The 27,579-nt window shown below is 50.1% G+C and overlaps 8 protein-coding genes across 8 annotated transcripts; 4 read left to right on the forward strand and 4 right to left on the reverse strand.

Annotated features, from left to right (window-relative positions):
* Positions 1-481: 481 nt before the first annotated feature.
* On the forward strand, positions 482-3,644 carry ColSpa_01309 (nicotinate catabolism cluster-specific transcription factor; the record flags this gene model as incomplete). Its single annotated transcript, XM_049267521.1, has 3 exons — positions 482-686; positions 785-2,369; positions 2,426-3,644. 3 exons carry the CDS (start codon positions 482-484, stop codon positions 3,642-3,644), a joined length of 3,009 nt encoding a protein of 1,002 aa, XP_049123478.1.
* Positions 3,645-4,335: 691 nt separating this feature from the next.
* On the forward strand, positions 4,336-5,385 carry ColSpa_01310 (chitinase 2; the record flags this gene model as incomplete). Its single annotated transcript, XM_049267522.1, has 1 exon — positions 4,336-5,385. The coding sequence occupies one exon, from the start codon at positions 4,336-4,338 to the stop codon at positions 5,383-5,385; it is 1,050 nt and encodes a 349-aa protein (XP_049123479.1).
* Positions 5,386-6,558: 1,173 nt separating this feature from the next.
* Positions 6,559-7,029, forward strand: ColSpa_01311 (uncharacterized protein; the record flags this gene model as incomplete). Its single annotated transcript, XM_049267523.1, has 1 exon — positions 6,559-7,029. The coding sequence occupies one exon, from the start codon at positions 6,559-6,561 to the stop codon at positions 7,027-7,029; it is 471 nt and encodes a 156-aa protein (XP_049123480.1).
* A 1,139-nt stretch (positions 7,030-8,168) lies between these two features.
* On the reverse strand, positions 8,169-11,267 carry ColSpa_01312 (DNA repair protein crb2; the record flags this gene model as incomplete). Its single annotated transcript, XM_049267524.1, has 1 exon — positions 8,169-11,267. One exon carries the CDS (start codon positions 11,265-11,267, stop codon positions 8,169-8,171), a length of 3,099 nt encoding a protein of 1,032 aa, XP_049123481.1.
* Positions 11,268-13,774: 2,507 nt separating this feature from the next.
* Positions 13,775-14,443, reverse strand: ColSpa_01313 (galactan endo-beta-1,3-galactanase; the record flags this gene model as incomplete). Its single annotated transcript, XM_049267525.1, has 1 exon — positions 13,775-14,443. The coding sequence occupies one exon, from the start codon at positions 14,441-14,443 to the stop codon at positions 13,775-13,777; it is 669 nt and encodes a 222-aa protein (XP_049123482.1).
* Positions 14,444-19,883: 5,440 nt separating this feature from the next.
* On the reverse strand, positions 19,884-20,957 carry ColSpa_01314 (uncharacterized protein; the record flags this gene model as incomplete). Its single annotated transcript, XM_049267526.1, has 1 exon — positions 19,884-20,957. One exon carries the CDS (start codon positions 20,955-20,957, stop codon positions 19,884-19,886), a length of 1,074 nt encoding a protein of 357 aa, XP_049123483.1.
* Positions 20,958-24,263: 3,306 nt separating this feature from the next.
* On the forward strand, positions 24,264-24,710 carry ColSpa_01315 (uncharacterized protein; the record flags this gene model as incomplete). Its single annotated transcript, XM_049267527.1, has 1 exon — positions 24,264-24,710. One exon carries the CDS (start codon positions 24,264-24,266, stop codon positions 24,708-24,710), a length of 447 nt encoding a protein of 148 aa, XP_049123484.1.
* A 1,918-nt stretch (positions 24,711-26,628) lies between these two features.
* ColSpa_01316 (uncharacterized protein) lies at positions 26,629-27,578 on the reverse strand (the record flags this gene model as incomplete). Its single annotated transcript, XM_049267528.1, is given in 4 exon segments — positions 26,629-26,775; positions 26,903-26,998; positions 27,088-27,468; positions 27,486-27,578. The coding sequence occupies 4 exon segments, from the start codon at positions 27,576-27,578 to the stop codon at positions 26,629-26,631; spliced, it is 717 nt and encodes a 238-aa protein (XP_049123485.1).
* Position 27,579: the final 1 nt, after the last annotated feature.

Genomic DNA, 27,579 nt, shown 5'->3' on the forward strand with positions numbered 1-27,579 from the left:
TTGGAAGCCGCAAGATAAGACTTGCCCGCAGTTGGAGTTTACGATACCTTAGTACATGCGCCGAAGTCGCTATACCCCACTCTTATCTATAGGTAACCTTGAAGTCGTCACTGCGGAGGTTGGCTTGCTTATCAGAAGTGGCAGGATTCGAGAGTGGGGGAGGGGCGGCTAGGAATGCATATTCACAGACCCATTTCGGATATTTCGTACGGCCTCGTGAACCGGGTATCGTTACTCTTCGAAGCCTCAAATGAGGAGATGCGGAGAAGTGGGATGAGCAGTGGCGTTCGACGGCTCTGCCCATATCCATTCCCCCATCTCTGAGGATGATGTGCATTGATTCTGCAATAGTCCACCAGAACTGTTCACACCTCTTTGCCTAGCTCCTAGAGTCGAAGCTTTCTTTTCCATTCAGGGGTCACATAATTTTGGTCGGAAGTGGATAGCGGGCCTCGCGGTCGCCGTGAACGAATCTGAGAATATGGCGCCTATCCATGACAATCATCGTCGCTCAGAGAGCTCAGAAGGGCTCGTGGGTGACGAGAAGACGTTCGCTTGCACTCACCCTAGTTGCGATAAACGATTTACTCGTGCTGAGCATATGCAACGCCATGCTCTCAATCACATGCCCGGGGGTTTGAGTTGTGATCTCTGCAGTGCTCACTTCAAACGGCCTGACCTATTGAGTAAGTGACCAAAAGCTTCTGGCGATAGTGTACTGGAATTAGATTTAGTGTCATTACCGATCTTGATAATATTTGTTCACCTGAACTGACCTGTACAGAACGGCATATGGACCGTCACCGCCAAAAAGATCTTGAAGCAGGCGGACCCGGTTATGGCACTTTAGACACAAGAAAGCGATCCTGGAAGGCTCCAGACGGATCTGTTGTAGAGAAACGGCCCTGCCCAAATCTGTCTGGACGGGGCCGGGGCGCATCAGGACGTGGGCACTCACAACCGCAACAAGTACCTTCACCGGAACCTGAGCTTAACGAGGGAGACCATCTTCCATCTCTAGACCGAGAGGGAGATCAGGTTTATTCGGGTGGTAGCGCATCCTCTGAAACTCAAAGGCACCCTGCACTCGACTTACGACCAGGGAATCTGAACATCAACCAGCCGTACTCAATCGGTCGTGGAGACGTATTCAATCCTTCTGAGACTATCGAAAATTTCTCAGGGTTTCCTCCTCCGTTACAGTTCTCTGATTTTATCACCTCGGCGGCCGATCAGTTCGGCATTGACGCCACGCAACAGGGTAGCTGGGGCGAGGCGTCTTTGTTGAGCGAGCAGCTGGATTATGACCAGGTGTTTCAGCCAGACACCGCCAGCTCTTTTAATATGCCATACACAACCGCCTTGGACTATAGTTGGCTGTTCAATATGCAAGACTCTCCAGCTCTTGCTACCAACTCAAAGCCGACAAACTCGAATGAGGAGTTTGGTGCTCGAAGTTCAACCAACCAACCACTCACGAGAACGCAACCCAACCTAGTGATTACCCCCGAGTCTATGAAGAGCGCTCAGTTGTGGACGGAGCCGATGGACACTAGTATCAGAGAGCCCGGACGAGGAGAGAGACCATCTGGTCCACCCAATAACATACAGACCGAGACACAAGCTCCTCGTCGACAGATTGCCAGCTGCTCAAGAGAAAGAAGCTCGGATGTCTCTGTATCCAGAAGACTCACAGATAACTCTTCAGCGTCTCGACATCGATATACTACAATCAGTCGACAAGCTCCAGCGGAACCAGAGCGTCCGCTCTCTTCTTTGAGGAAGCCGCTCATAACTCCTAACATTGACGCAGACGTCAGAGAAAGACTGCTAGAAGTGATAAACGCGGCCAAGCCAAATCTGCCCGACCAACGATTTACGATATGGGAGCATCCACTGTTATCTAACGACTCACTCAAAACCTACCTGGAACTGTTCTTTACGCGCTTCAACACGGCCTATCCGTTGATACATCTCGAAACATTTGATTGCCGGAAAACAGAGCCCCTGCTTCTGCTTTCTATCCTGCTTCTAGGCGCAACCTACTCTAACAAAGACTGTCACCAACTGGCCGTCTGTATTCACGATGTTATCCGGCCGAGCATCTTCGCGCACGCAGGTTTCTCACCTAGGCCGGAGCTTTGGACCTTACAGACAATCCTTTTGGTCGAGTGCTTCGGGAAATCTCGTGCAGGGCAAAAACAGCACGACATGAGCCACCTGTTTCACGGACTTTTGATCAATCTCATCCGACGGTCTGACTGTCAGTCTGTTCGACCTTCGGGACCGCCGCCAATATCGGGAGAGGACAGCGCTGAGAATCTAGATCGAGCGTGGAGGAAATGGGCTGAAGGGGAGCAGAAGAAGAGGTATGTTATGGCAAGTCTTGAGGTTTTCGCGGAAAAGTCTAATTTAACTCTGCCAGACTCGCCCTGCTCTGCTTTATGTGGGACACACAACATGCAGTTCTCTTCTGTCAGAGTCTGTGCATGTCGGCCTTCGAGTTGCGCCTAGAATTGCCCTGCAGTCAGAGCATCTGGGAAGCTCGGGACGCTGCATCATGGGCATCGGCGTGGCGCTCAAGTTTGAGCGACCAGAGGATTTTCTATCTCCCAACGCTCAAGTCATACCTGACTCCTTCGGCGTCGCGGCCATCTGGACTTACTGGGTTCTCACGCATTCTGGTGCTTCACGGTCTGATGTCAATCTCATGGGATATGGGTAGACGCGACCAGACTGCTCTTGGTGTTGTCTCCCAAGACAACTTTGGAGTGGGTTGGCGCAGGCTACTGAGCACTGCATACGATGCATGGAAGAGCGACTTCGATGCGTATTGCACGGGATTTGGAGTCCCCTCACGAAACACTTCCCAAACCCATTCCCAGGGTAGCAATAAGAATGAGGGTGACGACGAGGCTCGACGAATCGAGTTTGAATCATTCGCGGCAGCATACAAGGCGCTGTATCACTCCGCGCAAGCTCTTTTGAACATGGACTTTCTTGACGTTCAAATATACGCTGGAGCGCGCCATATTCTGGGCAGGCCGGTGCAACAGAGAGACTACCACCGATCGGCACAAGTGGTGAAACGATGGGCTGCCAGTTTCGACGTGCAACAAATGGATCAACTCTCCAGCGTACGACAAGATCGCAGAGACGCCGACGACAATCGCAACCAGTCGAAGCAATCCGCTACAGATGCGGCATGGCATGCAGCGCGCATGCTGCGGGAGACGCGGGGAATCCTCAATAACACCGAAGCGATGAACCTCTTCCACGTGCCATGGTGCCTGTATCTTGCGACTCTCACCTGCTGGGCATACCATCACGCTCGCCCAAGTCGCAACTACAGGAGTTCATCCCGTAGAAGCTTTGACGACTTTGAGGATGATGCAGAACTCGAGGAGGACGAAATGATCTGGGATCCGCAAGGCGAGATGGAGGCTTTGATCACAAGCATGTCTGAGCGGGCGGATCGCAGTGAGGTAACATTGCGGAGGGAGCGGAAGCGGACCAATGGTTTAGTGTGGATCATGGCAGACATCTTGACAACGGTTCGATGGGGAATCGTTCACGGTGGCGTTGTGGTACTGAGAGGCTTGGTGCCTCAACGTTTGATCAATCAGTACGAGGAGGTTGTATGAGTTGCGGGAGGGAGGCAGAAGTCCAAACTGCTCTGAAAGCGTGTCTGTAGGCCGTCTCCCCATGGTTGCGTCGTGATCACCTTAAGATCCCGGTGTTGGAAGAATACTGGCCGCTGATGTTAGCATATTCAGGACTCGTTAACTTTTGGAAAGAAGCAGGGTTCCGTCTCAAAATTCATCGAGCGTTCATGTCAGGTCACTGGGCACTGATAATGTTTATAATCCCAATTCGAGACCTGAAAGATGAATTTGAACCTAATGGCTGATTTAATCTGGCAACAGTTGATTTAGTCAAAGGAAGATTGGTGGGTGGAGCGAAACCAACATCGATACCTTGCAGTTCAACCAGAAGATGACGATGTTCTTTGTTCTACTGCACCTTGTCCTTATTAATGAGTGAGTTGAAACACCGAGACGCATGTCTGATGTCTGATAGGCAAGATGAGCAGTGGACACGTGCTTATGTAAACATCAGGGTCCCCGATGACGCAGGGTCTTGGTGTCCCGCTGAAGCTCCAAGCGTCGATCCGAACACCTGCCGCTTTCACCCCGCATTAGCTTTCGGCCGCTTGTGCATGCAACCACCCGATCTTCGACCATTCCTTCACGTGTCGCGCTCACCCTTCCAATACTTGTACTGCTCGAGTGTCGTCGATCTCGCAAGGATCGCGGCCGCCAGTCCCTCCCTTCGATGCCGCCCATACCGTCGCAGCCTCTCCCGCGAGTCATTACCTACTACCAGACGCATCACACTCCCGACGGCAATCCCATATCGATCCTCCCGCTCTTGACCCAGCCCGGAATCAGCGTCACACATGTTATCCTTGCGGCGATACACATCAACGATGACCCCCACGGCATCACATTGAACGACCACACCCCCGACAACCCGCGGTTCCTCACGTTATGGGCCGAGCTGCGGGTGTTGCAGGCCAGCGGCCTCAAAGTGCTAGGCATGCTCGGCGGCGCCGCGCAGGGATCATATGAAAGACTGGACGGCAGCGAAGCCAAGTTTGAGGAATACTATATCCCGTTGCGCGACATGCTTCGGACCCGCGGCCTGGATGGCATTGACTTGGACGTCGAGGAGGTGATGAGCTTGGGCGGCGTCATACGGCTCATCGATCGCATCAGGCAGGACTTTGGCAAGGACTTCATCATCTCCATGGCGCCCGTAGCCGCGGCATTGCTCGACTCAACCAAAAACCTCAGTGGCTTTGACTACGAGGCGCTAGAGGTGATGCGCGGGAAAGACATCGCCTGGTACAATGCCCAATTCTACTGCGGATGGGGCGACTGCAGCAACCCCGTCATGTACGAGATGATACTGGCAAAGGGCTGGCCAGCTGAAAAGGTTGTCATGGGCCTGGTCACGAATCCTGAAAATGGCGGCGGATGGGTGCCGTGGGAGATGCTCGGTGCAGTGCTCCTTACGCTCCGAGGCCGTTACGCGCGGTTCGGAGGAGTCATGGGTTGGGAGTACTTCAACAGCTTGCCTTCTGGTCGAGACAGACCCTGGGAATGGGCAAAATGGATGACAACGATGCTGCGCGCCGACCATACGCATCACTCAGTAGGGCCAGTTCAAGGGACTGCTCCAGTGGATGCGAATAATCCTGTCGCCCAAGAAGTCAAGGAGCATTTGGTGGACGAGGTCGATCCCGACAGTCCAAATAGCAAGGACGCACCACTCCCCGTGTCTTTTGACTATTACTCTGATACCAACTGGGATGACGATTGAACCGCATGACCGACAACTCAGATGTCTTCATCTCTATGTACGAGGTTCAGGATCTAGCGTCGTACAGATAAAAGGCCTGACGATTGTTCCCCTAATGGGTTGGGCAACATCACTTGGGTTCAGACTCGCGTAATGGATTCGACGACGACATGAATGGATATAGAAGGCGTTCTGATGAATTTCGACCTGCTGAGCATATGTCCCATTTGAGGTGATGAATATCGATGTACACAGCTTGTAACCTCCTCGGACCTTGAGACAGTGTTCCTGATGACCTGGATGTCCACGGCCTGCTCGTTTCATTACATGAGCCCGGCTCTAGCTTGGCAATTTGGGACCTACGATGCCACGAAGTAATTGATTTGCCCGCTTGCGCGACTCAGAAACACGAGATTTGCGACATTTCAACACGGAGAATCCTCTCTTTACCCCGCAACCCCGCGCAAAGGCCGATAAGCAAAATTCGAGTCAATCAGTTCTGGGTTTAGGTGCGCACCAGTCCTGTACAATTATGGTATACTAGTTAAAACTGTATACCTTTGGATGTTTGTCTTGATCATTCACCGAGGCAAATAATCTCAAGTCACGGTTTTGCAGTATACCCATGAAAACCAAGAGCAGGGCAGTCATCGTCATGTAACTATAGTTTAGGTGTTACCATGTAGAATCCGTGGAACAAGAACAATCTGATCTCCCGTATTCACTCTATTAGTGGTTCACTTTGATGCCATAAAATTTCAAGGTGAAATCTGTGGGATTGGAGCTTCGGTCACGGACTCCCCATTCTCCATTGGATCACATTTTTCGAAAGTTTGGTAACTTTCAACACTCTCAACGGTCAACTTGTTGACGAACCACGGAGACATGTCAGCTTACAATCATTCATGTTAAACTTTCCGTAGATTCATCGGAGAAACCTCATTCACCAAAGTATTAAAAACCGCCCTTTCTGCTCATCAAGGGCTGAAATCCTTTTTTGCATCATTTCAAACACATCGCTTTTCCTCTAAAAAGGTTGGAAACTCTTCTTTCTCCTCAGTCAGCCATTTAAAACCTAGCCTGAGCTGAGATTCAAAAACCATCACTATCGTCAGGGGCGTTTCTTATAGAACTCAACTTCACTTCACTTTACTTCTACTCTTTGCTTTATTTCACCTTATAATCTCCTTTACAATGCCCCTTGTCAAGGCAACCGCTCATCCAGCCGGCTTCATCCGCGTTCTAGGCGTTGATAAGGGGGAAAAGAGCCCTCTCAAGCCCTCTGGCGCTGGTATCAAAAAGCTCACACATAACTCCACCATCAGTTCATACAAGCCTCCCGCCAACCTGAACTCGACCAAGCCAGCCTCCAGCACCAACATCTCATCTTCTGGATCATCTGCCTCTACCTCAAAGACTGCCGAGGCACCCAGAGTCAAGATGCCTGCTAAGGCCCCCAAGCAGACCAAGAAAATCACCAACATTCTGGGCCGTACTAGGCGCACCAAAAAGCTCCTCTCAGCCGCATCGCTCCCCGGCCTAGTTCCAATCTCAAGTTTCGGCTCAAGGGCCTCCGCGCTGCGTGCGAGCCTTGTCCCACCTCCTCAAGAAGATTCTTCCAAAATACGATCGAAGTCAGGACACCACTCTTTAGGGCCTCAGTAAACTCCTCCGCTGCACAGTTCACCCCAGAGAACTCCAATGCTATCCTGAACATAGGGTGGTAGGTGAGTGGACACACCGGCTGAAGCATCAGCCACAACTATGACAACGATGGCTTCATCGAAACTATCATTGAGGTGTGAAAAACTTGCGGCTTGAGTCACACTGGACGAAGACGGATTCACCCAAGGTCCTCCAGTAACCTTGCGGAAAAGGTCGTTACGGCAGACGTTTACAAAAGCCCGCCTATAAGCTGGGATAGCGTCTCATGGCGCATGCTGCACCACAAACGATTTTACTAGTTCATCAACTGCTTCCAGAAGCACCCTTCTCAACTCGCGGCATCTGCCTCATCCCAGCAACTACTACATTGCCAATCAAGCCTACATAGATCCGCCGCGAACAGGCGCGTTAGCTGGCTCTCTCATTATCGGGGCCATAAATAAGGAGACCTCTTTTCTCCTGCTGTGGAGCACTACGAGGCGTAAACTAGCGATCTTTGGTCTGAAGCTTCCGATCGTTGATGAAACCGATAGAGGTCCGTCTGATGACCAGAGCATATCAATTGGGTCAAAGAGAGTGCGTACCACGAAGAAATTGATGGACTTATGAAGCCTGGCGATATGGAGTACTTAAAGACGCCATTAACACTGCGTGGCAGGTCATGAAGAGAATGGTTGACATAAGGTTGTGTCCATGTATAAATGATGGACTCTATGGAATAGAAAACTTGAGTTGCAATGACAGCCTGGCATTACAGTCATGCTAAGACCTGATATGGCTAAAGAGAAGGTGCGAAGAAACAGCTAAACACAAGTGACATAAAAAAGATGCGTTGATCAAGGTGTCTACCCGAATAACGCCGTCTCAGAGTAGCATGAACTCCTCTACGAAGTCTAGCAGATAAATTTCGTGTGCTAATCATGTTCAAGATATGAGTTTGAATGCATTGGTCATAACCCTTATATGTTTAGCTAAAGAGTACACTAATCGACTGATGTGATGTGAAGGACGCCCCATTCCGCTCAAGGTATCATCTCCATGCCCCGATTTCCGCCAATGCTGAAACGCCATCATAATGCTCTAGCCTTTTCCCTCTAGAGTTGTCCACGCGATGATACATTGTCAGTCCCTCATGTGACTTATACTTCCAACTCACCCTCCTCAATCATCCTACCAAGAATCAAGCTCTGAATGACCAGCTCGTTGCTGAGAGTCCTAATCCGCTTCGGTGGCTGAGCTTCCTCGTCCGCCGCAGGTAAGCTGGCTCTCTTCCTCTTCTTCGATGTTTTTGGCGCCTTCGATGATACAGGATGAGAACTGAACAGTTCCTCTTCTGATCCGGTATGCTCATCAACATAGACCCAGTCAAAGGGGTCTTTAAGCAGCTCCCGTTGTCTCAAAGTCTCCTTAGCTTCATCCATATTGTAGGCGCGGGAGAGAGTTGCACCCAGGACGTGTGCCAGAAAAACGTAGGGCATCTTCTTATCCTCAGCCCTGGACTTTTTCATCACGAGGAGGATCTTGCTTCCTTCAAGCATTTTCGTTCGCCTCTCGATAATATCGACAAGCCGCGCCTCGGTTGCTGAGTAGGGCGCTAGGTATCGAGAACGGATTGCATCGCGAAGAAAGGTTGACTGGCCTGCACAAAGCAAGTAAGGAAGCCAGTCGACCACCGCTCCCTTCGCCACGCACGTGACAACCCATCGATCGGATATGCATGGCAAACCAAGGGCGAGGGCTTGCATATACTTGACTTTGCGGGAATGTCCGTCAGCGATCAAGGCGGTAAATCCCATTGTTTGAGCGAAAGGAGTCAGGGTCAGCGGGTTGTCATCCCTGTCCTCGGAGACCGGACTCGTTGCTGTGCTTCCGAGGGTGTTGGGTTCGAAGAGTTCATCAAAGCCGCTGCCCAGCAGATGGCCGCCGGATTGGGTGATCATTTTCTCAATGTCACGAGTCTGGCCAAGGCGGTTCTCGTAGTGGTCGGTCTTCTCGCCGCCCCTCTTGGATTGGAAAGAAATGGCAAAGGCCATGCCGGCAAATATACTGGGTCTGCCAATGTTTTCTTTGGAGACATGAGACAGCATAGATAGGCGGCTGCCACGAGCTGTCGTCTTCGGCGGCTGGATAATACTATTTTCGAACCCATTAACAGAGGGCGAGCGAGTCAGTTCATCCGTCGATGCCGAGTCAAGGCGAGCTGCTCTTCGAGTTTGCTTCCGTGTGCCTGGTTTTGCGACCCGCGAACCGGTAACAAGTCTAGGCAAAGATTCAGTAGGCTGCCGTCCTCGGGTCGGCTTGTCTGGTGAAAGACGCGGGAGTTCCACAGATTCCTGGGTCGCCGGAGACGTCTTGTCCGACTGTAGGGGCGTCATCGTAAGAACACTGAGTGTTGATGTTGCAGACCCAGGAGCATCTGGTGCAGCGGTCTGGTTACAACCGTCAGGTGTTGAAGGATTCTCTGCTGCAGGTTTCTTCCGAAGAGCCGGGTCTGAAAGTCCTGGATTCTCAGTGCCAGACTTTGGCAGCGGCGGCGAAGATGGCAGAGGCGGTTCTTCATCTATGACACGAGCTTCGATTTGAAGAAAAACGGTTTCAGCACGCGTAACTGCGTCCCCTTCCTCTGCGGCCGTATTATCCGGTACGTCGCTCGTTGCCGGCACATCTTCAGCAGGCGTCTCAGTCCCGTCGGTTCCACAAGGCTCTGACGACACAGTGGCATGAGCCGAATTCTTCAAACATTGTGCTTTGAGGGTCGGCTTGGATTTGCGACTGGAACGACGGGATGCTTGTGGGAGGGATGGTTGAGGAGTTACTGGCATAGCTCCGACATCCGCATCAGCTTCCTTGGACTGGGCAGCTGGCGCGAGCGACTCCTCCTTGGCATCAACATTATCAACGAGCAACGGCTCATGCGATGATCCTCTGCCTTTCGGCGGGGCCCATGATTGAGTATTGTTAGGGCTCGTCTCTGGTATAAGGTCTTTTGGACGAGAGCTGTTACCAGAACTTTCGGTACACGGTATGGCACCATTAGAGACGGACTTCTGGGTAGCGCCGGCACTGTCAGGCACCGCATCGTTGCTAGAAATGAATCCTGGCTTTGATCCGATGGGTTGGTCGGCGAGGTCAGGAGAGGCTCGGGTACGAGGTGGCTGAGCTGTCGCCTGGTCTTGAGAGTCGGCCACGGTGAACTCGTCAGCCTCATCCTCCGATGCAGTCGACTCGTCTGGTATACGCCGGGCTCGATATCGAATCGTCCTGGCCGGGGGATCCCTATGTTTCTTGGTGGTCGAGGGGACCTCGACGGCTTCACGCGACTTTGGCCGTCCAGTGGGAATGGGTATGCTGGTGAGCTCTCTGTCTGCTTCCTTCTTCTTAGACTCCACGCGTCTGCGCCGTTCTCTCTTTCGCGCTTCTTCGTCCGACTCATCCCCAGACGCACCACCTTTGATTCCTGTACTCTTCGACTTCCTCTTTTGTGAATCCAGCATACTCTCGTATACCTCCATCGGCTCGAGCCCGGCCTTTGGATTGACAGGGGCCAGCTGCGGTGACTCTGGCACAGTGCCATCGTCGGGCGGCCCAGAATTGCTGGGGCTTCGTGCCCGGCCGTGGGGCACCTGATGATCTACTCTAACAGTTTGAGGGCTTGAAGAGAGCAGGTCGGGAGGTGACGTCACGTTGTACCGGTTCTTGAGTGGGGAGGTCTCCACGATGTTGGGTGAGATAGAATTATGAGCGTACACGATCGGAGATGGTCGCGAGGAGGTAGGGCTGAAATGCTTGACAGCTGACGAAAACTGCGTCTGGCCGAATAGTTGAGATCCCGCCAATGCAGGGTCTCCCAACTTTTTCCCGGCAAACGGGTTATGACGATTCGCCGGAGTCTGCGGCAGGGGGTTGGCGGGCAGCATCGGCGACTGGACATCGGGGCGCTGGACGGAGGACTGTTGTTGGGAGCTCGAGGTACGATTGCGCCAATCTCCTCGAATGTGTTTAGGGGCCGCGTCGTCGGGCATGGATGATGGCTCTTCGTCAGCTTGGGTGTCGGTTTGCATCAGGTGGCTGAGGTTGCCAAAGTCGACAACGGCGGAGTCGTCATCGCGTGGTGTCTGGTTCTCGGTAGCAAGGTCTTGGGAGATCGGGCTTGTCGCGACGAAGGAAGGGCCCTCGTAGTAGTTCTCGTAATCACGACCGTCATTATCTTGAGTCGGCGATTGCTGGGACACGTCCATCTTGGGTTTCTTGGGGGGTGGGCGGCACAAAGCTTGAGACAGGGCGTTGACTTTGTCTGATGGTCTTGCGGCGTCGCATGGTGCGGGGAACGCGTTGGCCGGTGTCTCTACCGTATCGCCATTGACGGGAGGCGCAGAGAGCGGCTCGGGAGGGTTTGAGGTATTGGCGTTCGTTCTTTGGGTCGAGGGTAGACAGCCAGGTAAAAGTTTGGGGTCTGGCAGATCTGGGCCGCAACTCGGGCCTGCGGTAGCAACAGGGGCAACAGGCAGCGCGGACAACGGGATTTCGTGATGGGGGTTTTGCTGGGGTAGCTAATTCTGGTCAGTGCCATCCCAGCCTAAGTTGAGACATCCTTGCTTGTGCAGTGGGGGCGTCACGAACCGCGTATCCGGTACATGCAGCCGGCGGAGCTGTGCTGGGTATCGAGGCAGTGACGGGCTGGCTCTCTGTGTAGCTTAGAGGGTCGGAGTGACGCGTTGAGGGAGAGGCGTGACGGCTGTTGCTGGCTCTCGATACGTGTCGCGACGTGGTCGACGAAGGTCGTGGAGGTGAGCTGCTTGTCTGTATTGATGCCCGAAATAGTTAGCGCATGGTCGCACTGAGGCCTGTGTTGTCGCAGTGCTAAAAGAAAGTTGCCAAATCCCCATCCGAAGCAGTCCAATCCAATCCAGTGCCAGCAGAGCCACTACAAGCATTTCCAGGGCAGGCAGAAAATGCGCCTCCAAAAGGCGGAGACTTGCGATGAACGCCACCAGGAAAAAGCAAATATGGCCAGGACCCGTACGTACCACGCCGATCCCGTACTCGGCCACATAGCGGTCGAAAATAGCCTGGCTATCTTGAGACTCGTTCCTGCCTTCTAGGGCCTTCTTTTCCGCAGCCTGGAGGGTCTTGCAGCGTGGCATCTTGGGTTTTCATTGTCGCATCGGCTTGGAGATGGTTAACAATCGGGTGATTGACGCGACAAAGGTCGGAAGATTGAAGGTGGGAGGGGGGAAGAAGGACACACAGGTGCAGAGCAGCTAGGGTGAGACAGGCACACGACTTCCACGCGAAGTCACATGGGCTTTCACGTGGAATCCTACACTGGCTATGCGCGCGGCCCGTGCTCGTCCCTCCTTGATAGGTAGTGACTTTTTTGATGGAAGGAGCAAGCAGACTCGGCCAGAGATGAAGAGGGCGTTTTAAGTTCCATTTTTGATTTTTGATTTTCCAATTCCTAACAGCTGGAACAAGAACGAGATCCAGCAAACTGGTAGGACTCCATGTGCAAAGTTGATAAAGGCAAGATGTACAACCCACATCTACTCCCTTGCAACTGCAAATCTGTTGCACCCTTGTGCCGACTAAGTTAGAATCTCAACGGGCTGATGCGGCTTCCGTAACACCACAATAACCGTCCTTGGTCATTGTAAATCATCACAGGCGCGAACCAGAGGACAACCCAACCTACACCACTAGAACAGTGAACCAAGCACTGGGGTCACTTATTGCAGTTCAGCTCTGCCCAAAGTCCACCCCTGGTTTTTCTGCTTCAATCTTAGTCGCTTGTTGCAGAGCATCTACCAATGTGCTTCGGTCGTCTGAAGAACACCATGCGTCAAACTAGGATCGAGTGGGGCTTAGAAATCAAGATATCACAGCTTTTCGAGGACATGAGTGTAACTCCTGTAGACGAAGTATCTTGAGCAGTACATCGGCTTCGATCAGAAAGACAGTGACGGATGGACCGCGTTAATACATAGCTTCCTTGGCAGACGGTTGTGTCGCTCAAATAATCTTTTCTAGGAATGCCCGCATCAGCGATGGTGAATAATGGCAGTGCGCGGCGATGGGCAGTTCTGTCTTGGGAGGCCATAAGGTTGTCTTCAATTTGTTCATTTCAGCATCATGCCTAGCCAGACTGGGAGACCGGGTTTGATGTCTATGGCGAGCTTGAATGGATTGCATTGCACTTTGCCATTCAAAGAGGGTTTGAAAAGGTCGTACTAATATTGTTGTAGACTGAACAGGTCTGCGTGAAACAAGATCCGGAAGTCATCTCATGGCAGTAGTAATGAAAGAAATTGAGATATATCCTAGTGCGAGGTCCAAAAAGGAAATGGCAACATACGCAGTGGGCTCTCTGAAGCGAAATAGACTCTGCGATAGGAGAGTGTAACAGCCAGCACTAGAATGGTATTTTTGACCACTTTGAGGCAGAGTTATGTACGTAGGAGTTTGTCACCTAGGGAATAAATACGTGAAAGTTCGGACACCAACATAACAGTCGCTCTCGCTATTTCCAAAAACATTCTTTACGGATTGTAGCTCAATACTTCCAAGTTTCGGACTTGAAATTCCGTACCTAAGAACGTAGACGGTCAGCCTCAATTTACGAGGAAATTGCCCATAAAACTTACTTTCACTAGGGCCGGGTGAGCCGGACGAGCCCTCCATTTGCAGATTGATGATCCTAGTCCCGTCAGCAATCTAACAAGCTTTCCGGTAAATAGACAAGCTTTACTCACAAGTACATGGGCTTTCCAAAGTATCCGGCGCCAACTTGCGTTGTAATGAGCTGATCGTCCATGTAGAACTTGGCCTGGACGTCCTTTCCGTTGAGGTCTCTCGTTTCGCACTTGATCTTGTGGAAGCTGCTGGGATCAGGATAATCGACGTCCTTGGCCGCGACGATGGAGCTGGTGTTGAACGTATTGAAGCTGATCTTGCCGCTGCCCTTCCACTCCGCCATGTCGATCTCGGGCGGCCAGCCCTCGACGGCGGTGAGCCAGAAGGCGGGCCATGTGCCCTTGGTGGTTGTCGCCTTCAGCTCGGCGTTGAAGTCGTAGCCGCCGCCGCGGGAGACGTTGAAGTGTTCCTTGGCATGGATCGCGCCACTGAGGTAGTTGATGTCGATCTTCTGGCCGCCGTGCGTTGCCTGCGGCTGGCCGCTGACTTTGTTGGCTGTGAGCGTGAGAACGCCTTCGCTGAACTTGACGTTGCTCTGGTTCATGCGCGCGCCACCGTTGTGGTCGGTACCCCAGGGGTAGAGGTAGTTCCAATCGGTATTGAAGTTGGATTGTGAGTCGAAGCTGGTCTTGGGGATGATGGTCCGGACGGCCCCAACAGGCAGCAAGTCGGCCACGAGCAACGCGCTGCTGAGGAAAAGAGCCACTTGATTGAACCAAATCATCTTGACGAAACACTGTTCATCAGGTCTTGGATGGTGAAGTGAAGTCCTGACAAGTCCAAACGAAATCGGGAAGACGGCATACTCAAATACCTATCCATGCTCTGAGCGTACGGCAAGCGACAAGCTTCATGTTGATGGCGGTCGCCTGCTGACCGCCGCTAGATTGGCCTGAAATTCCCTGTTGATGCCCGCAACCCCCCCGAGTTAGATGAGCTGCCCTCCACAACATCCGGGTTTCCACCACTGTCAGAGGACATGAAAGTCGCTTCCCGAAGGAGGCGAAACACTACGATGCAGGGGACCCCCCAAGTTGTGCCGATCAAGGGCTGCTAAACTTAGACGACCGCGGTTGAACCCCGCCTCCTCAGTGTTTACACTCGATGACTGGCATACAATGGACGTTTGACTTTCGTCCCAAAGGGGCTAATCTTCCAAATTTTATTGATTTGGAGTCATATCAACCATAGATTGGGTGAACATCATCCGAACCAAGGGTACATTAGGCCGAAGGTGGCACTACCCCGCGACCGTGCACTGCGATATCGTATCGCCCAAACTTGTTGTCGATGCTTGCCACTTTGGAAACGAACTGGAATTGAAATTCGCGCCAGTAGTCGGTACTGAGAGCTTGCAATGTCGACTACTTATCCATCTAGTGTAGGGAACGACTACCGCATTTTTGACTGCGATCGGCAGATCGGCTCGGGTGGCCGGGTAAGTGGCCGTCCGGGCATCCACGCGGGTTCGGAAGGTGTCATCCGACATTATATCCGAAGAAGCATCAGCAGCAACGAATAGAGGACATCAAGTACGCTGTAGTCGCTTGAATGTTGCTTTGGATGGGTGCCGTTGGAAGCTTGCAGCTGGCACGTCTTGGGTACAAGGTCGTTTCGAAAAGATTAAATGGGAATCCGGATTGAGACTACTCCACTCCTCTGATCGGTGCTGAAGTGTCTCTTGAAACATGACAATGCGGTTCGGCTCGCGCATGTAAGCGAAAAGAAAACGCATGGCATTCGAATTTTTTCAACACATGGGCAGTCCATCGATGTCTTTAGCATATTCGCTTTGCAAGATCGGTCAGCATAACGTCGCCCCCTGAAAACGCAGTGAGCTAAACTGAATGAATAAGACCGATACGAGTAAGAGATAGCACTGAAGTCCAAGAAAGCCTCCAAAATTTACAAATAGTCCCACAGTATCATCGCATAGCGCTTCGGACCTCTTGCAGTTTCTTCTTCAACCTTGAGATTAGCCCCGCCAGCTCACTGCGATCATGGCATTTTGTTACTGCCAAGATTGGATAATCAAATCCACATTCTTGACCGAGTTGAAAGCTACTAGGAACGAACAAACAGGGAACTTTGTATGATTCGCATAGTAATGTCACATGAGTCAAGGTGGTAGGCACAACTCCATCCAAGGCACACACCACAAGCTCAGCAACGCCGCTGGTCACAGCTTCGTCAACTATTTTGTAACTAAATTAGTAAAGGAAATGGAAAGAAAGAAAACTCAACAAAAGAGGGTGACGGAAGGGAGAGCAGACACTTGGAAATGCCTTCTACAGCTCGGCCTTGACGAAAGGCCAATGCCAGCACTTCAAAAAGATTGTTGCTGATATCGGCGCCTATATCCGTAATATTCGGTGCCGAATTCAAACGATTCGGACTTTGCAGCCGTGAAATATGAATGCTTAGTTTTGCGAGCATATCGAATAGCCGAAGTCTGAGAAAAGCTTTCGCAAAGAGGAAGGTAGAAAGGCTTGGCTTTGTTGCGAAGACGAAAAGCTGTGACGCAAGTCTCAAGTTTGAGTTGAGAAAGCAAAGACATGATTCAAGCGAGGAAGTGCGAATGTAATTATTTATAGACTCGACCAGATTATCCGAGAGTTAGGAAGATGAAGTTAGAAATTGAGGGTCGGTGGATTACACGACTTGTTGATGCCCACATTAGCCGCCGTGTTCCATCAGCCGCTGATGATAAGTTCATGTTGGTTCCGAGTAAACCTTCACACCTGTGGATAAAGTTTGACCAATCACGCAAGCCGAGTTGCTATCAACAACATGCCAACCAACAGTGGTTGGCATGGTCCGGCCATTAGCCGTTTGGAGCCCCTTGTCAAAGACCAAGCTGCAGTGTTTGTCGTTATGAACGATTCAATGTCAGAAATCTTTGCAGCGCTAATCACCTCGAATTCAACGCTTCAATTCACTGTTAGCGTCTGATCATACAGCAGTCGTATGTGAATTTGTAGGCTCGGTACTATACGCTCGAGGAGTTATCGTTGATACGGTGGATGGTTTGGCCGCATCCAGAAATTTCGATCTCGTCAAAAGCTCCAAACGGAGCTTGTTGCAATCTTCAGGTTGCTGCGACACTATATGCTCGACAACGGATCTCCTCATTAGTGTGTGCGGGGGGTTGGTATTGGACCGGAAAACCCGTTATTTGCGATACGTCGTGCCTACTGTAGATTACTTCAAGGACTTTATTTGCCTTCTTGAGAGGAACGCAGCACAATCGGATTCTTCAGCTCCCAAGGAATATCGGGAATGGTTTTAGTGGACTAGATCACTTTGGATCCACGGCCGCAGTTTCGAGAGCATCCTGCACGAGAAGCACCAGGATGACTACGACTCCACGAATGCTGCTCCAAATGAAGACGAGTACTACTCTGTCACAATTTGCGGTCGGTTTTTCGATACGGTTGTAAAATGTTCCTCCGACAGTCACAACGACGTATTGGCATGGTCACGCAGAAGGCAATGAAGGGGGGGGATCTGATTTATGTGCTCTTTGGCTGTAGCATACGCCGTCAGAGTCTTGCATCCGAGGATCAGCCGAACACATGGTTGGTCCTGAATACTTATCGCCGACTCGTCCTGATTTAACTGCATACGGTCATGCCAAAGCGTTATTGCAACACTTATGACTTCTCTTGCCACCACTAGTCATCGTCTAAGCCACTAAGTTTTTCTTTCTCTGGCTCAAGTTACCACTCTCGTTGCCGTTGGATCCGAGTCCGGGGGCTGAATGGTAAGAAGTATAGGAGCGTTGACTAGCGTGGGAAAAGTGCTACTGGGGGCCATAGTAAGATTAGATATGGACGACAATGGCGGAGACACTGCTGTAGCTGTTGTTGTGTTTAATATCGTGGATGAGCCAGCGGGGACGCTGTCCGAAGAACTTGCGGGAGCGTTGAATGATCCAATCGAGACACTGTTGATAGGAGAGGAGGTGACCATGGAAGTAGACGGGATGCTTGTTGAGGTTGTCTGCGGATCTGAAATGGTGGGTACGAGTGTGGACGGTAGGGTGATTAGAATGTCTGTACTACTGGGTTCGATAGGTGGTGGAAGCATCGAGGAAGTCGAAGTTGTTTGGGGGAGAGAGTGTGTCTGGATTCGTGAATTTGTCTCGCACGTCGACCATGATTTCGAGGACAAATGGTATATCCCTCCAAGCCAAAGTCACCGTTCGTCAAATCTAAGATGAGTGACACGACATGGTGCGCAAGGTTCGTCTAGGCGGTACTATCGTGTCGCTGGGTGCGTCTAGCCTGGGTTTCGGACCCAAACGACGAGCCTCCCGGCTGCAAAGGCCCAGGGGGCGGGGAGCCAGATTTCGGGATGTTCAGCGGACACATTGGAGATTGATACTGGAAGCGTGTAGGCTGATCAGGACCATAGTGAGCGGTACGGTCCGGTGCGCAACCAAAACCTCCCCCTACAGCTACGCAAGATGCCTTCAGCCAGTCGCGGATCAGCTGCCATGATCAGGTTAGGTTTGACCTGATCAGACTAGCCGCGACGCGATGGGTAAAGCATAGGCTCCCATAATTCTTGTGTATGTATCATCAGCGTTTAGCTCATCACGAAAGGCAGAAAGGATGTTCCCTTGGTTCTCCTTTGGGACCCTTGGGACAGAAAAGCCGATTGTTTTTGCGTGATTGATTGTTGTTGTCTGATCTAAGTCCTTCTGAGCTAGAGAGGTATTTATACCCTTGATCAGACCATGATTTGCTAAGAAATAAAGGAAAAGCAACGCAAAGACCACCCTAATAGGAGCAATAAACCTTGCCCCGTTCCAATACGCTTCATAAAAAAGCTGAGAAAAGGTCTGCCGCTTTGTGTAGACTCTCATGTATCCACTCTTTGAGACAAATACTCCCGCTGCGCTCTTTCTCGAGGCATGTGGCGACGCTTGGTCCTGTCAGCGCGATTCTGGTCCTATACACAGCCGGACTGCACCCTGGATTCGCTCGCCATTGCACCTTCGAGAGGATCGACACACAGAGTTCTAGCCACGAAAACCAGATTTTGATCAACAAGTCCTCTGACGGAAGCAGGACAAAAATTCCTGCATTGAATGACATTACAAACTCAGATCCGGTGGTATCGTTGATGATGAAGTGACGTAGTTATGGTGGCGATGCGAATGCAGTCACATGGTGTGTTCTTCGCAGCTTGCGTGCGCCATTGTGTTTAAGGAGCAGTAGGGGGACAAGAGCTGCGTTCATGAAAATAAGCCAGCCGGTCCCTACCTGACTTGGGTAGATTGGCTATTGCCATCCTCCGTCCACGCATGTCAAAGAAGGAGCTTGCCTCCATTAACCATCGTCCTAGAAGACAACTTTTATAAGGTGCTCAATCCAGAGACGCCTACGACGAAGGTTCAGTCGTCTAAAAGAGGGACGTGAAATCTCGCAACTAAAGCCTGAGCCTCAGAGCTGCAGAATGTAGGTGCTCTCTAGTCGGAAGGCTGCTCCGTCAGCGACTTAATGTCACTGCTAGTTTTTGATTTCCGAGGATTGCCCTGGTATGGCTAGTCCGAGCCCGGTCTGCTTCCTGAATGTTCAGGTTCTGGTGGCTTTCGCGACCCCAGTCCTTCTTCAGTTGACCGGCCCGCAGGTTTCCCCTTGCAACATTTCACGACGTGATCGTGCCGTGCCAACCTACGCTGCCCTAAATGACCCGCCCTATGACCCAAGCCAGGTGAGTAAGGTTCCAAACCTACCTTACCTTAGTAAGACCATTCATCACGGGTAGGTACGAGAGATTCATCTGGCATAGCCGGGGTTATCTTCATTGTTCAACCTTTTTTCCGGACTTTCTATACAGCCAACCCGCCGCGCTCGTTCCTTGCGTCAAACTGCGCCAGTGTTTCACTCGTACCGTCTTCCATTCTCGAGACATGTTACAACGAAAAGAAAGTCATATTCAGCTACAAGCCCTCCCCGGGCGAATTCAATATCTAAAAGGACGGAGGACGACGAGTCCCCTGTATACGGATCACCCACGCCACAGTCTTAAGGATTGCCATCCTGGACTCGATTTAATGGCATTCTGCGTCATCAGCGCCCTCCGATGCCACATCCACTGGTTGCCTTTCAAGAGGCAGATTAATAACGACGAGGTAGAGTACATCCTTCGGCAGGTTAGCAGTCTAAGATCATGAGATGAAGGAATCTTGTTACCTTTTGAAACAAGCTCTTGAGCCAGTCCTCGTCTTTTCCTGATGATGTGTGCTTCTCCTTCGATTTGTCTTTCTTGGACTTCTTGTCTCTGTCTTTCTTGGACTTCTTGTCTCTGTCTTTCTTGGACTTCTTGTCTCTGTCTTTCTTGGAATTCTTGTCCTTGTCTTTCTTGGATTTCTTATCATCTTTTTCTTTGTCAAACTTCGCTTTAATGTCATACTTCTGCGGTTTCTCGCCGTCTGATTCCTGGCCTAACCTTTCACTATTCTCATGTTTGTCAGCCATTTGGTCGTTTTTCTGTTCTTTTGACCTCTTCTCGTCGTCTCCTTTTTGGGGTTTCCCTTCGTTTTCATCTTTCTTCGACTCAGAGTCGGCTTTGCGCACCTTTACATGCTTCTTGTCTGCGCACATCCAGCGACCTCCAGTAACAAGTGCTACTATGTCGCCACTGGCAGCGGGATGATTAGGGTCGGCATATCGTGATTGAAACTCGGGATTTGGCATCAGGCTTGCTGCTGGCGTGTCACTATTCTCATCAACCCATTTAGCCTGAGCTCTTTTGTCCGACATGTCTTCCATCCAGATCTCCATTCGGTCTAAAGCATTTTTCTTCTTGCCACCGGTGTCGCTTCCACTTCCATTGGCATCATCAATGACGGGGAAGATAAGCGGTGCCGGCTCGGGCCAATCGAAGTTGCCGTTCGCCAACTTCATCTTCTCCCCCATCTGGTCCTTGATACCTTGCCAGCCTTCCTTCGCCGATGTTTTCTGTCTTGCAATATCTGTTATTCTCTCGGAAAAACCAGTTTCTGATCGAAATGCTGTTGCGTTGCCCTCAAAGTTGACGGTGAGCTGATTGTTGCTGATACCAGGCTGCCAAGTCACGACAAGGCAGACAAGTCCGCGCGGGTTAAAGTATTGGGCATTGACGCGGTCGAGAAAGGTGTTGGAGCTGTAGCGACTATGCCCTTCCAAGGCAGCTTCGGTCGCATACTCGACCCCGAATCCAAAGAGCATCGAAGCTGGCTCCGGCATTGCTGATCCAGCGAAGCCTGCTAGATTGAGAGCATTGATCCAAGGGCTAGGCTCGAGCGCCTTGTTGAAAGTGTCGATGAAGTCGAGAAATGTTTCTTGGTCGATGCCAACCTCGGCAAGCACTGGTGCGTAGGCGCGTATAAACCCTCGGGCTCTCTTCTCGGGCCGCCTTTGAGGCAGTACGACAGGTAATGGAAGGCTTTTGTGGTACACTGTATGCTCGCCATACAGGTATGCGTGCCGACTGACAAAAGCGGTGGCAAGATTGCCTGGGACTTTCGAATCCTTTGGGGATTTCGATCTTGCTCTCTCTGATGCCGGTTCTCTACTTCCAACCTCAAGACACGATGCGACCTCGCACGGTCGACTCTGACCGGGTTCGTGGCCAAATTGTGTATGCCGGAACTCGTTGGTTTGATGCAAATGTTTCGACTTTTTTGCTTTCCGATGGTGCAAAGCTTCCGATATAACTCCGATGCCTGCAGCTGCAGACCTGACAAGCTCTTCGACAAGACCGTCCTTTTTGTGAACCGCATCGCTCGGTCTTGAAAACAGCTTGTCCCGCTCCCTCAGAACACCCTGCATCATCACAGAAGTCGCCTCGGATGACACATCTTTTTCTTTTTCCACTGAACTAGTGGCCATCGTAAAACAGATGCCGAAAAAGGCCTCAGGACGATCAGACGAGTAACAATATTGGAAAGTTGCTCGTTAGAAATACTTACGGAAATGGTGGGTCTTCGAGACAACCTTCCAGGAGTTGTTCAATCCGGGCTCCTGGAAGCTAGATTTGATCCCGAAAAGTGGTTGATAGTAATTGTTAGTTATGTTCTCAAGTAAAGAGAATATCGATTATGATTCGCGTCAGACTCGAACGATCAATGAGCATGACCATCAATCTGTCAACTTCAATTGACAACATCTGAATACATATAAGCACATTCAGTTGATGGCAAGATAATTAAACGAGGCTGTGCTCTCGCACTCGTTTTAATGACGAACTCGGCTGTATTTTAGTTTGTCAGCTCTGCCTTGGCAAGTCAGCAGCCAAGACAACTGGGCAGGCCGCGGAACGCGACAGCTTAGTACCAGCCGAATGCCATTACATGAATGGTCCGGCAGGAAGATCTCGGGCGACGATTACACGGTGGCGTTCCACAGCCAAGTCCATTGCTGTTGTGGTTCGCTGAGAATTTTTGATCGTGCCTAAACGTGGCTGTTCTTTTGTGTCCTCCGCACCAAAATCTGAGAAATTTGTTATGTTCAGGCAGTACATTGCAACAATTTTGATGATTAACCAAGAAAGAATATCCAGACTGCATATATCTAGTATCTACCTAAAACTTAGGTTTTGGCATTGATACATTCTTTGCCTATATCGGATAGCTCCCAATTGTGTGTCTTCAAACACACTAGTATTATTACGATAACGCAAGGGCTTTATTCACAGCTCTAAATAGGCCAACTAGGTATATAGAACGGAAATACGCAATGTTTGCGGACTGAAGAGCGTCATCGAAAGAGAGACTGGTGACTTGTCGAATAGAAAAAGGAGAATAGTCAAGTTGGAATATGTCTTCAGCACGGTATGAGTGACTTGCTTAGGCCAATTCATATCACAAAGGATTGTTACCACCTGGCCTTCGGTCAGAGATGGCCGTTAACACACAGCTTGCAGTTGTTGGACTATTTAAACGGATCAGAATCTGTTCTTCAATAGGGCTTACTGATGACAAGACACCTACAGCTGACAGAATACTAGCCACGATAGCAGCAGAGCATTTGGAATCTTCTTTGACATCTGCCATCATGTTAGAATCCCTCTTAGACCAGCATTTTTTAACACTCACCAAGACCGCGCGCGGCGATCGCCCACATGCAAGTAACACCGCCTGGTGTCAGAGAACCAAGGCAGCCTAGAATGACATTAGCCAGAGTTTGTAAGCATGGAAAAGGTCCATACTGAAGAATCGTCTCCAACCACAATGCAAAAATGGCACGTCGCTTCGCTTCTCAAGGTCACTGCCCTCGATATCTATATCTATTAGATCTGTCAGTCTATTCTGAAGGTTAAGGTGCAGTCAACGACCAGGATTCGAAACAGTTTCCTTGTCTCGATTTGGTGAAAGGTGTTCTACCTCTGAAGTAGGCTTCCATCGCAGTCTTCCAGTCCTCCGGAAGGTCAGGAAGCTCAACGTCATTGAAAGCCCTGACCGCAACAGAGCTGTCTTCAACGGTGGATAGCTCGGCAGGCATGGCCAACGCCAATGGCGCCATGGCGAGGCAAGCGAGGAAAGAAGTAAAGTGCATGGCTGAATGCTGTTTGTTTTCAAGAAAATCTGTTTGACCGAATTTATTATCATTGTGGATGATGGACCAACACGAAGGGGATAACAACTTCTTATTATTTCGCGAGTAACAGCAATAACAGCAGCAGCAAAACAATGCCGCTACGAATCTTAAAGTTGATGTTGGTCATCAATTACCTTCCGCCATACGACCATCTATCTGTAAATCCATGAATACGTCTCGCACGCGCAAGAGATACAGCTCTTCATTGGTTGGATCTATTGATTATAACAGCCGGAGTTGATGTGGGACTTACTAGCTCTTTTCCACACGGGGAATAAAAGCTTGTCTGATGGCGTTCACGTAAATTGACATTTTGGGATAATCAAAGCTTAAGAGTATTAGCTTTGAGCACAATATCCACCTAGCAAAGGGCCCGGCGAAATACTTTATAGTACCTTCACAATCGGTTGAACTGATAGTCGAGTCAGTCATCGGATCGCCGGCTGTAGACATGCATCCCTTGTGAACCACGCAACAACGACTTCTTCCCAAACTTTGCCGAACAAATGCAAACCTTGTTCAATGCTGTCATTCGTCCACTCAGAACCGAAAAGCTCTGCCACGAGGATTTAGTTCTTTCCAGCTTGACTCAATTGTCAGCCTTTCGAGGCGTTACCGACCTCTTGATAGGAAATCCAGTTGTAGATCAATTAAAACCAAAGGTTTTAAGATAGATGAGGAGTTTGCAACGTGTTTATTTCCTTGCTTCTCGTTGGCTACGTTGTACATTCCTGGTGATATGGTATCAAGATTGATCATCTTAGTAGATGTTGTCGTGTTTGTCAACTTGAGCATCGAAATATAAACCTAGAACAGCGAAAGACGATGCAGAAGTACAAAAGATGTTTTTTTTCCATCTTCCTCACTTAGATCAAAATCCACAGATCGAATCGGTCAGACCAAAGGACTACGTCGTCTCCAAGTTCATTCCAAAAACTTCTTGAATCTATCACAATGGCAAAGCTCAGCCACTCTTTCGACTTTGTCTTCACTACCTTACTCATCTTCTTCGGCCTAAGCTCCGCCTTCCCGTCACTCCCAGGAGCACTCGAGACCCGATGCTGGCGCAAGGGATGCGACCACTGCGAAAGGTGGACTGTCACAATTGATCATCCCGGTAGCTGCGATCATGTCAACCGCGATGACCTCAAAGCAGCTATTGATAGCACCTTCGTCAACTACTCTGGCAACTGCAGAGGCGAGGAGGCTGCCTTCAACAGCCAAGCTATTCCCGGAATTCGCGGACTAGGTTGCAGAGTCACCGTCAACTTCCCACGGGGTAACAAGGGCGTTGACTGGGGTGGACTGATTGGCTCTAACTTGGTCGGCACGGCGAGCTGGGCCATATCTGGCACGTCCAACGATGGCAGCGTTCACTGTGGAGGAGCTTGCCAGTGGTGATGAGACAAAGTCTCCCCAGAAAAACCGAATGTCCGATCTCTTCTCAGTAGATTGGTCCGTAGGATGGCTAGAGTGTGATTTCAGTCGTTTTTGGTTTGAATTTCGATGATGGCACATCTCGATCAATGTCTATGGATAAATATGAGGTGGTAGCTAACTGGGTGGTTCAAGTGCATTCAACTCACCATACTGCTCACCTCTCTCTGGCTGCTTTATTGCCTTCATGGGTGACTTGTGTGATAAGCTGGGTGAGCAGGGTGAGCAGGTGCATAAATATGAAAGTTAGGTCGTAATTCGTCATTTCACCGGCAGAGTAGGGGTGTCCCGAACACCTGCTCTTGACTGGATTATTTATCGAGTGCTTTTTATCCATGCCAGAGACGCTTCTGGAACCAAAGATAATTTTCAAATCGATGCGCTGCATTCTTTCAGTCCTAACAGACCGAGATAGATGACTCTGACTTCAAAGACCTAGTGACAGATGTGGATAGGTGTACACACGATCAGTCCTTTTGAGTATGGGAGTGCGAACTTTTTAAGTCTTCATGCCAAATTCATTCACTCAGACTTTAGAGTAAATAACTCTTGTCATAGTGTTGACACACTTTTGCATTGCGCATGGACCATGGAGCCGGAGATACTCTTATAATTCTATTGTGAACTTAGGTTCCAAGACGAAATAGTGGCGCAGGTGGCTAAGTTAGCCACTTCTCACACGACTCATGACACTCAGCAACCTATATAAGAGACTACTTCCCGTCTCGCAGATAGTTTCTAAGACAACCACTTTTCTAACTCTCAAAGTACAGATTGAGGTTTTCACTACAGATTCAAAGTTACCTGCCTAGCCGATAAAGAAGATGATTGTCGTTGATATTTTTGTGTCTAGCTGTGATTAGTAGGTCAGTTACTTAAAGGCGTGTCGTGGAGTTAAATCTGCAAACTTGCGTATGTTGTCTGTGATGTTAAAGTGTATCCTCTTAACTGACGCAAGGAGGTCCCTCTCTCCAGTTAATCAGTTCCACTTCAATCCATCTCGCAACTATTTAAGGTCTCCTTAGTCTCTTAGACTAAGCCGGGTTGCCCTATCATAATATCAACGACTTCTAACTACTGCAAACAATACAACGCACCAATGCTATAGTGCATTACAAGAGCAAGATAGAATGAAAATAAGCTATAATTAAACAAGAGCCAGGATCTAAAAGGACGCAGCAAACAACCATGCAAACATCGCTCGTGCGAAGCCTTCCCATATGGGGACATATTGAAGCCAAAAAGATAGAGAAAGTTGCATTCATTTAACAGTAAATCTATAGACGCAGTATATGTTCTTCGAGGACACAAAAAAGCCGCAGGTTAAGTAAGATAAGAGATGGCAGATAGCGGTAGCATTGATCGTGTCTTTGTGTTTTATCTCTTGTTTCTTATGGCTACTGAAAGCGTGTAGGGTTGTCAGGATCATAAGGAGGGGTGCGGTGCGGTAAACAACAACAACCACCCACCATAGCTAGTTAGCTACGCAAGATGCCTTCGGCCAGTCACGAATCAGCTGTCTTAATCAGGTCACACCTGACCTGATCAAGCCTAGCCGCAACGCGATGGACGAAGTAGAGGCTCCCAAGGTTCTTGTGTAGGGTATGATCAGGTTGTTGGTCATCACAAAAGACAGAAAGGATTGATCAAGAAGATCTGTGTGTGCTTGAATCTGACCTGAGATCTCCCTGCTGAGAGGTATCCATACCCCTGATCAGACCCTGCTTAGCTAAGAAACAATGGGAAAACAGCGCAAAGACGACCCTTTTAGGAACAGGAAACCCTGCCCCGTTCCACTACTTAAGACTTTTTGCCAGCATGTCTAGGCTTTTGTCATCAACAAACCTGATATCGGGATACAGTTTCCGAAGGGACGCCTGAATCATAGGTATGTCTCGGGGGGAGGCATCGGCAGCTCTTTCTCTCCTCGAGCCTCCCGATTCGCCCGATCCTTCTGCTTCTGGTACTCGTCCAGTCTGTCCATACACCTCTCCCTGTTGTAACGTTCCGTGAAGACGTTCTCTTCGCGCTATATCTGCGCCTGGGGCGTATTCGGGCTAGTAAATGTACATGTTTTCTATTCAAGGCAGTCTATATCGTGATTAGCATAAAGTACTTAAAAAAAATGACAGCATTTAGCATAGAGATGCACGAACTACCTCAAACTTCCTGAACTTTTCCTTGACCATAGCGAAGAACTCGTGAAACGTATAGGTCTCTAACCTGCGCCAGGCTTCTTCATCCGGCGCTTCCTGTATATCGTGAGATCAGCAGAGTGTTCAGACAAAAGAGACTAAGATAAACCGGTGAGGGGAGTTAAGTTGCGTTGTTAGAGGCTTACAGGATCTGATAATCTGGTCGGGTTTGGACCGGTCTGCGGATCTGCGAGGACAATTGTGCCGCGCTTTGTGTCAATAAAGATATAATGACCGTCGCGGCCAGAGGGAATAGTTGCATAAACAAACACATGGGGCGGGATGTCCGAAATGTGGCCCCCCTCAGGCTCAAAGAGGAACTCGTTAGCGTACTTAGTAGGCAGGCTCAGGACAAGGTCACCAGTAAAGTCGACAGCAGTGGCGCTCTCATATACCATCCACGGCTCCCAGTCGTCCTCCTTAGTGCGGCGGACGTAGGGAATATGCTTCATTAGGTCCGCTACGGTGTCGTTCTTGCCGAGGCAGAAGGAGTCAACGAACTCGGGTGTGATATGCTTCCAGCCACCCTCGGGGGGTATCGGACGACTTCAGGGGGCAGGTAGAGCTGCGTCAGGAATTCATAGTAAGACGTGAGCTCTGAGACGAGCTCGTTCCTCGGGTATGAAGGCTCTACCATG

The sequence above is a fragment of the Colletotrichum spaethianum genome (assembly GCF_022836535.1).
Source record: "Colletotrichum spaethianum MAFF 239500 DNA, contig02, whole genome shotgun sequence".
NCBI lineage: Eukaryota > Fungi > Ascomycota > Sordariomycetes > Glomerellales > Glomerellaceae > Colletotrichum > Colletotrichum spaethianum.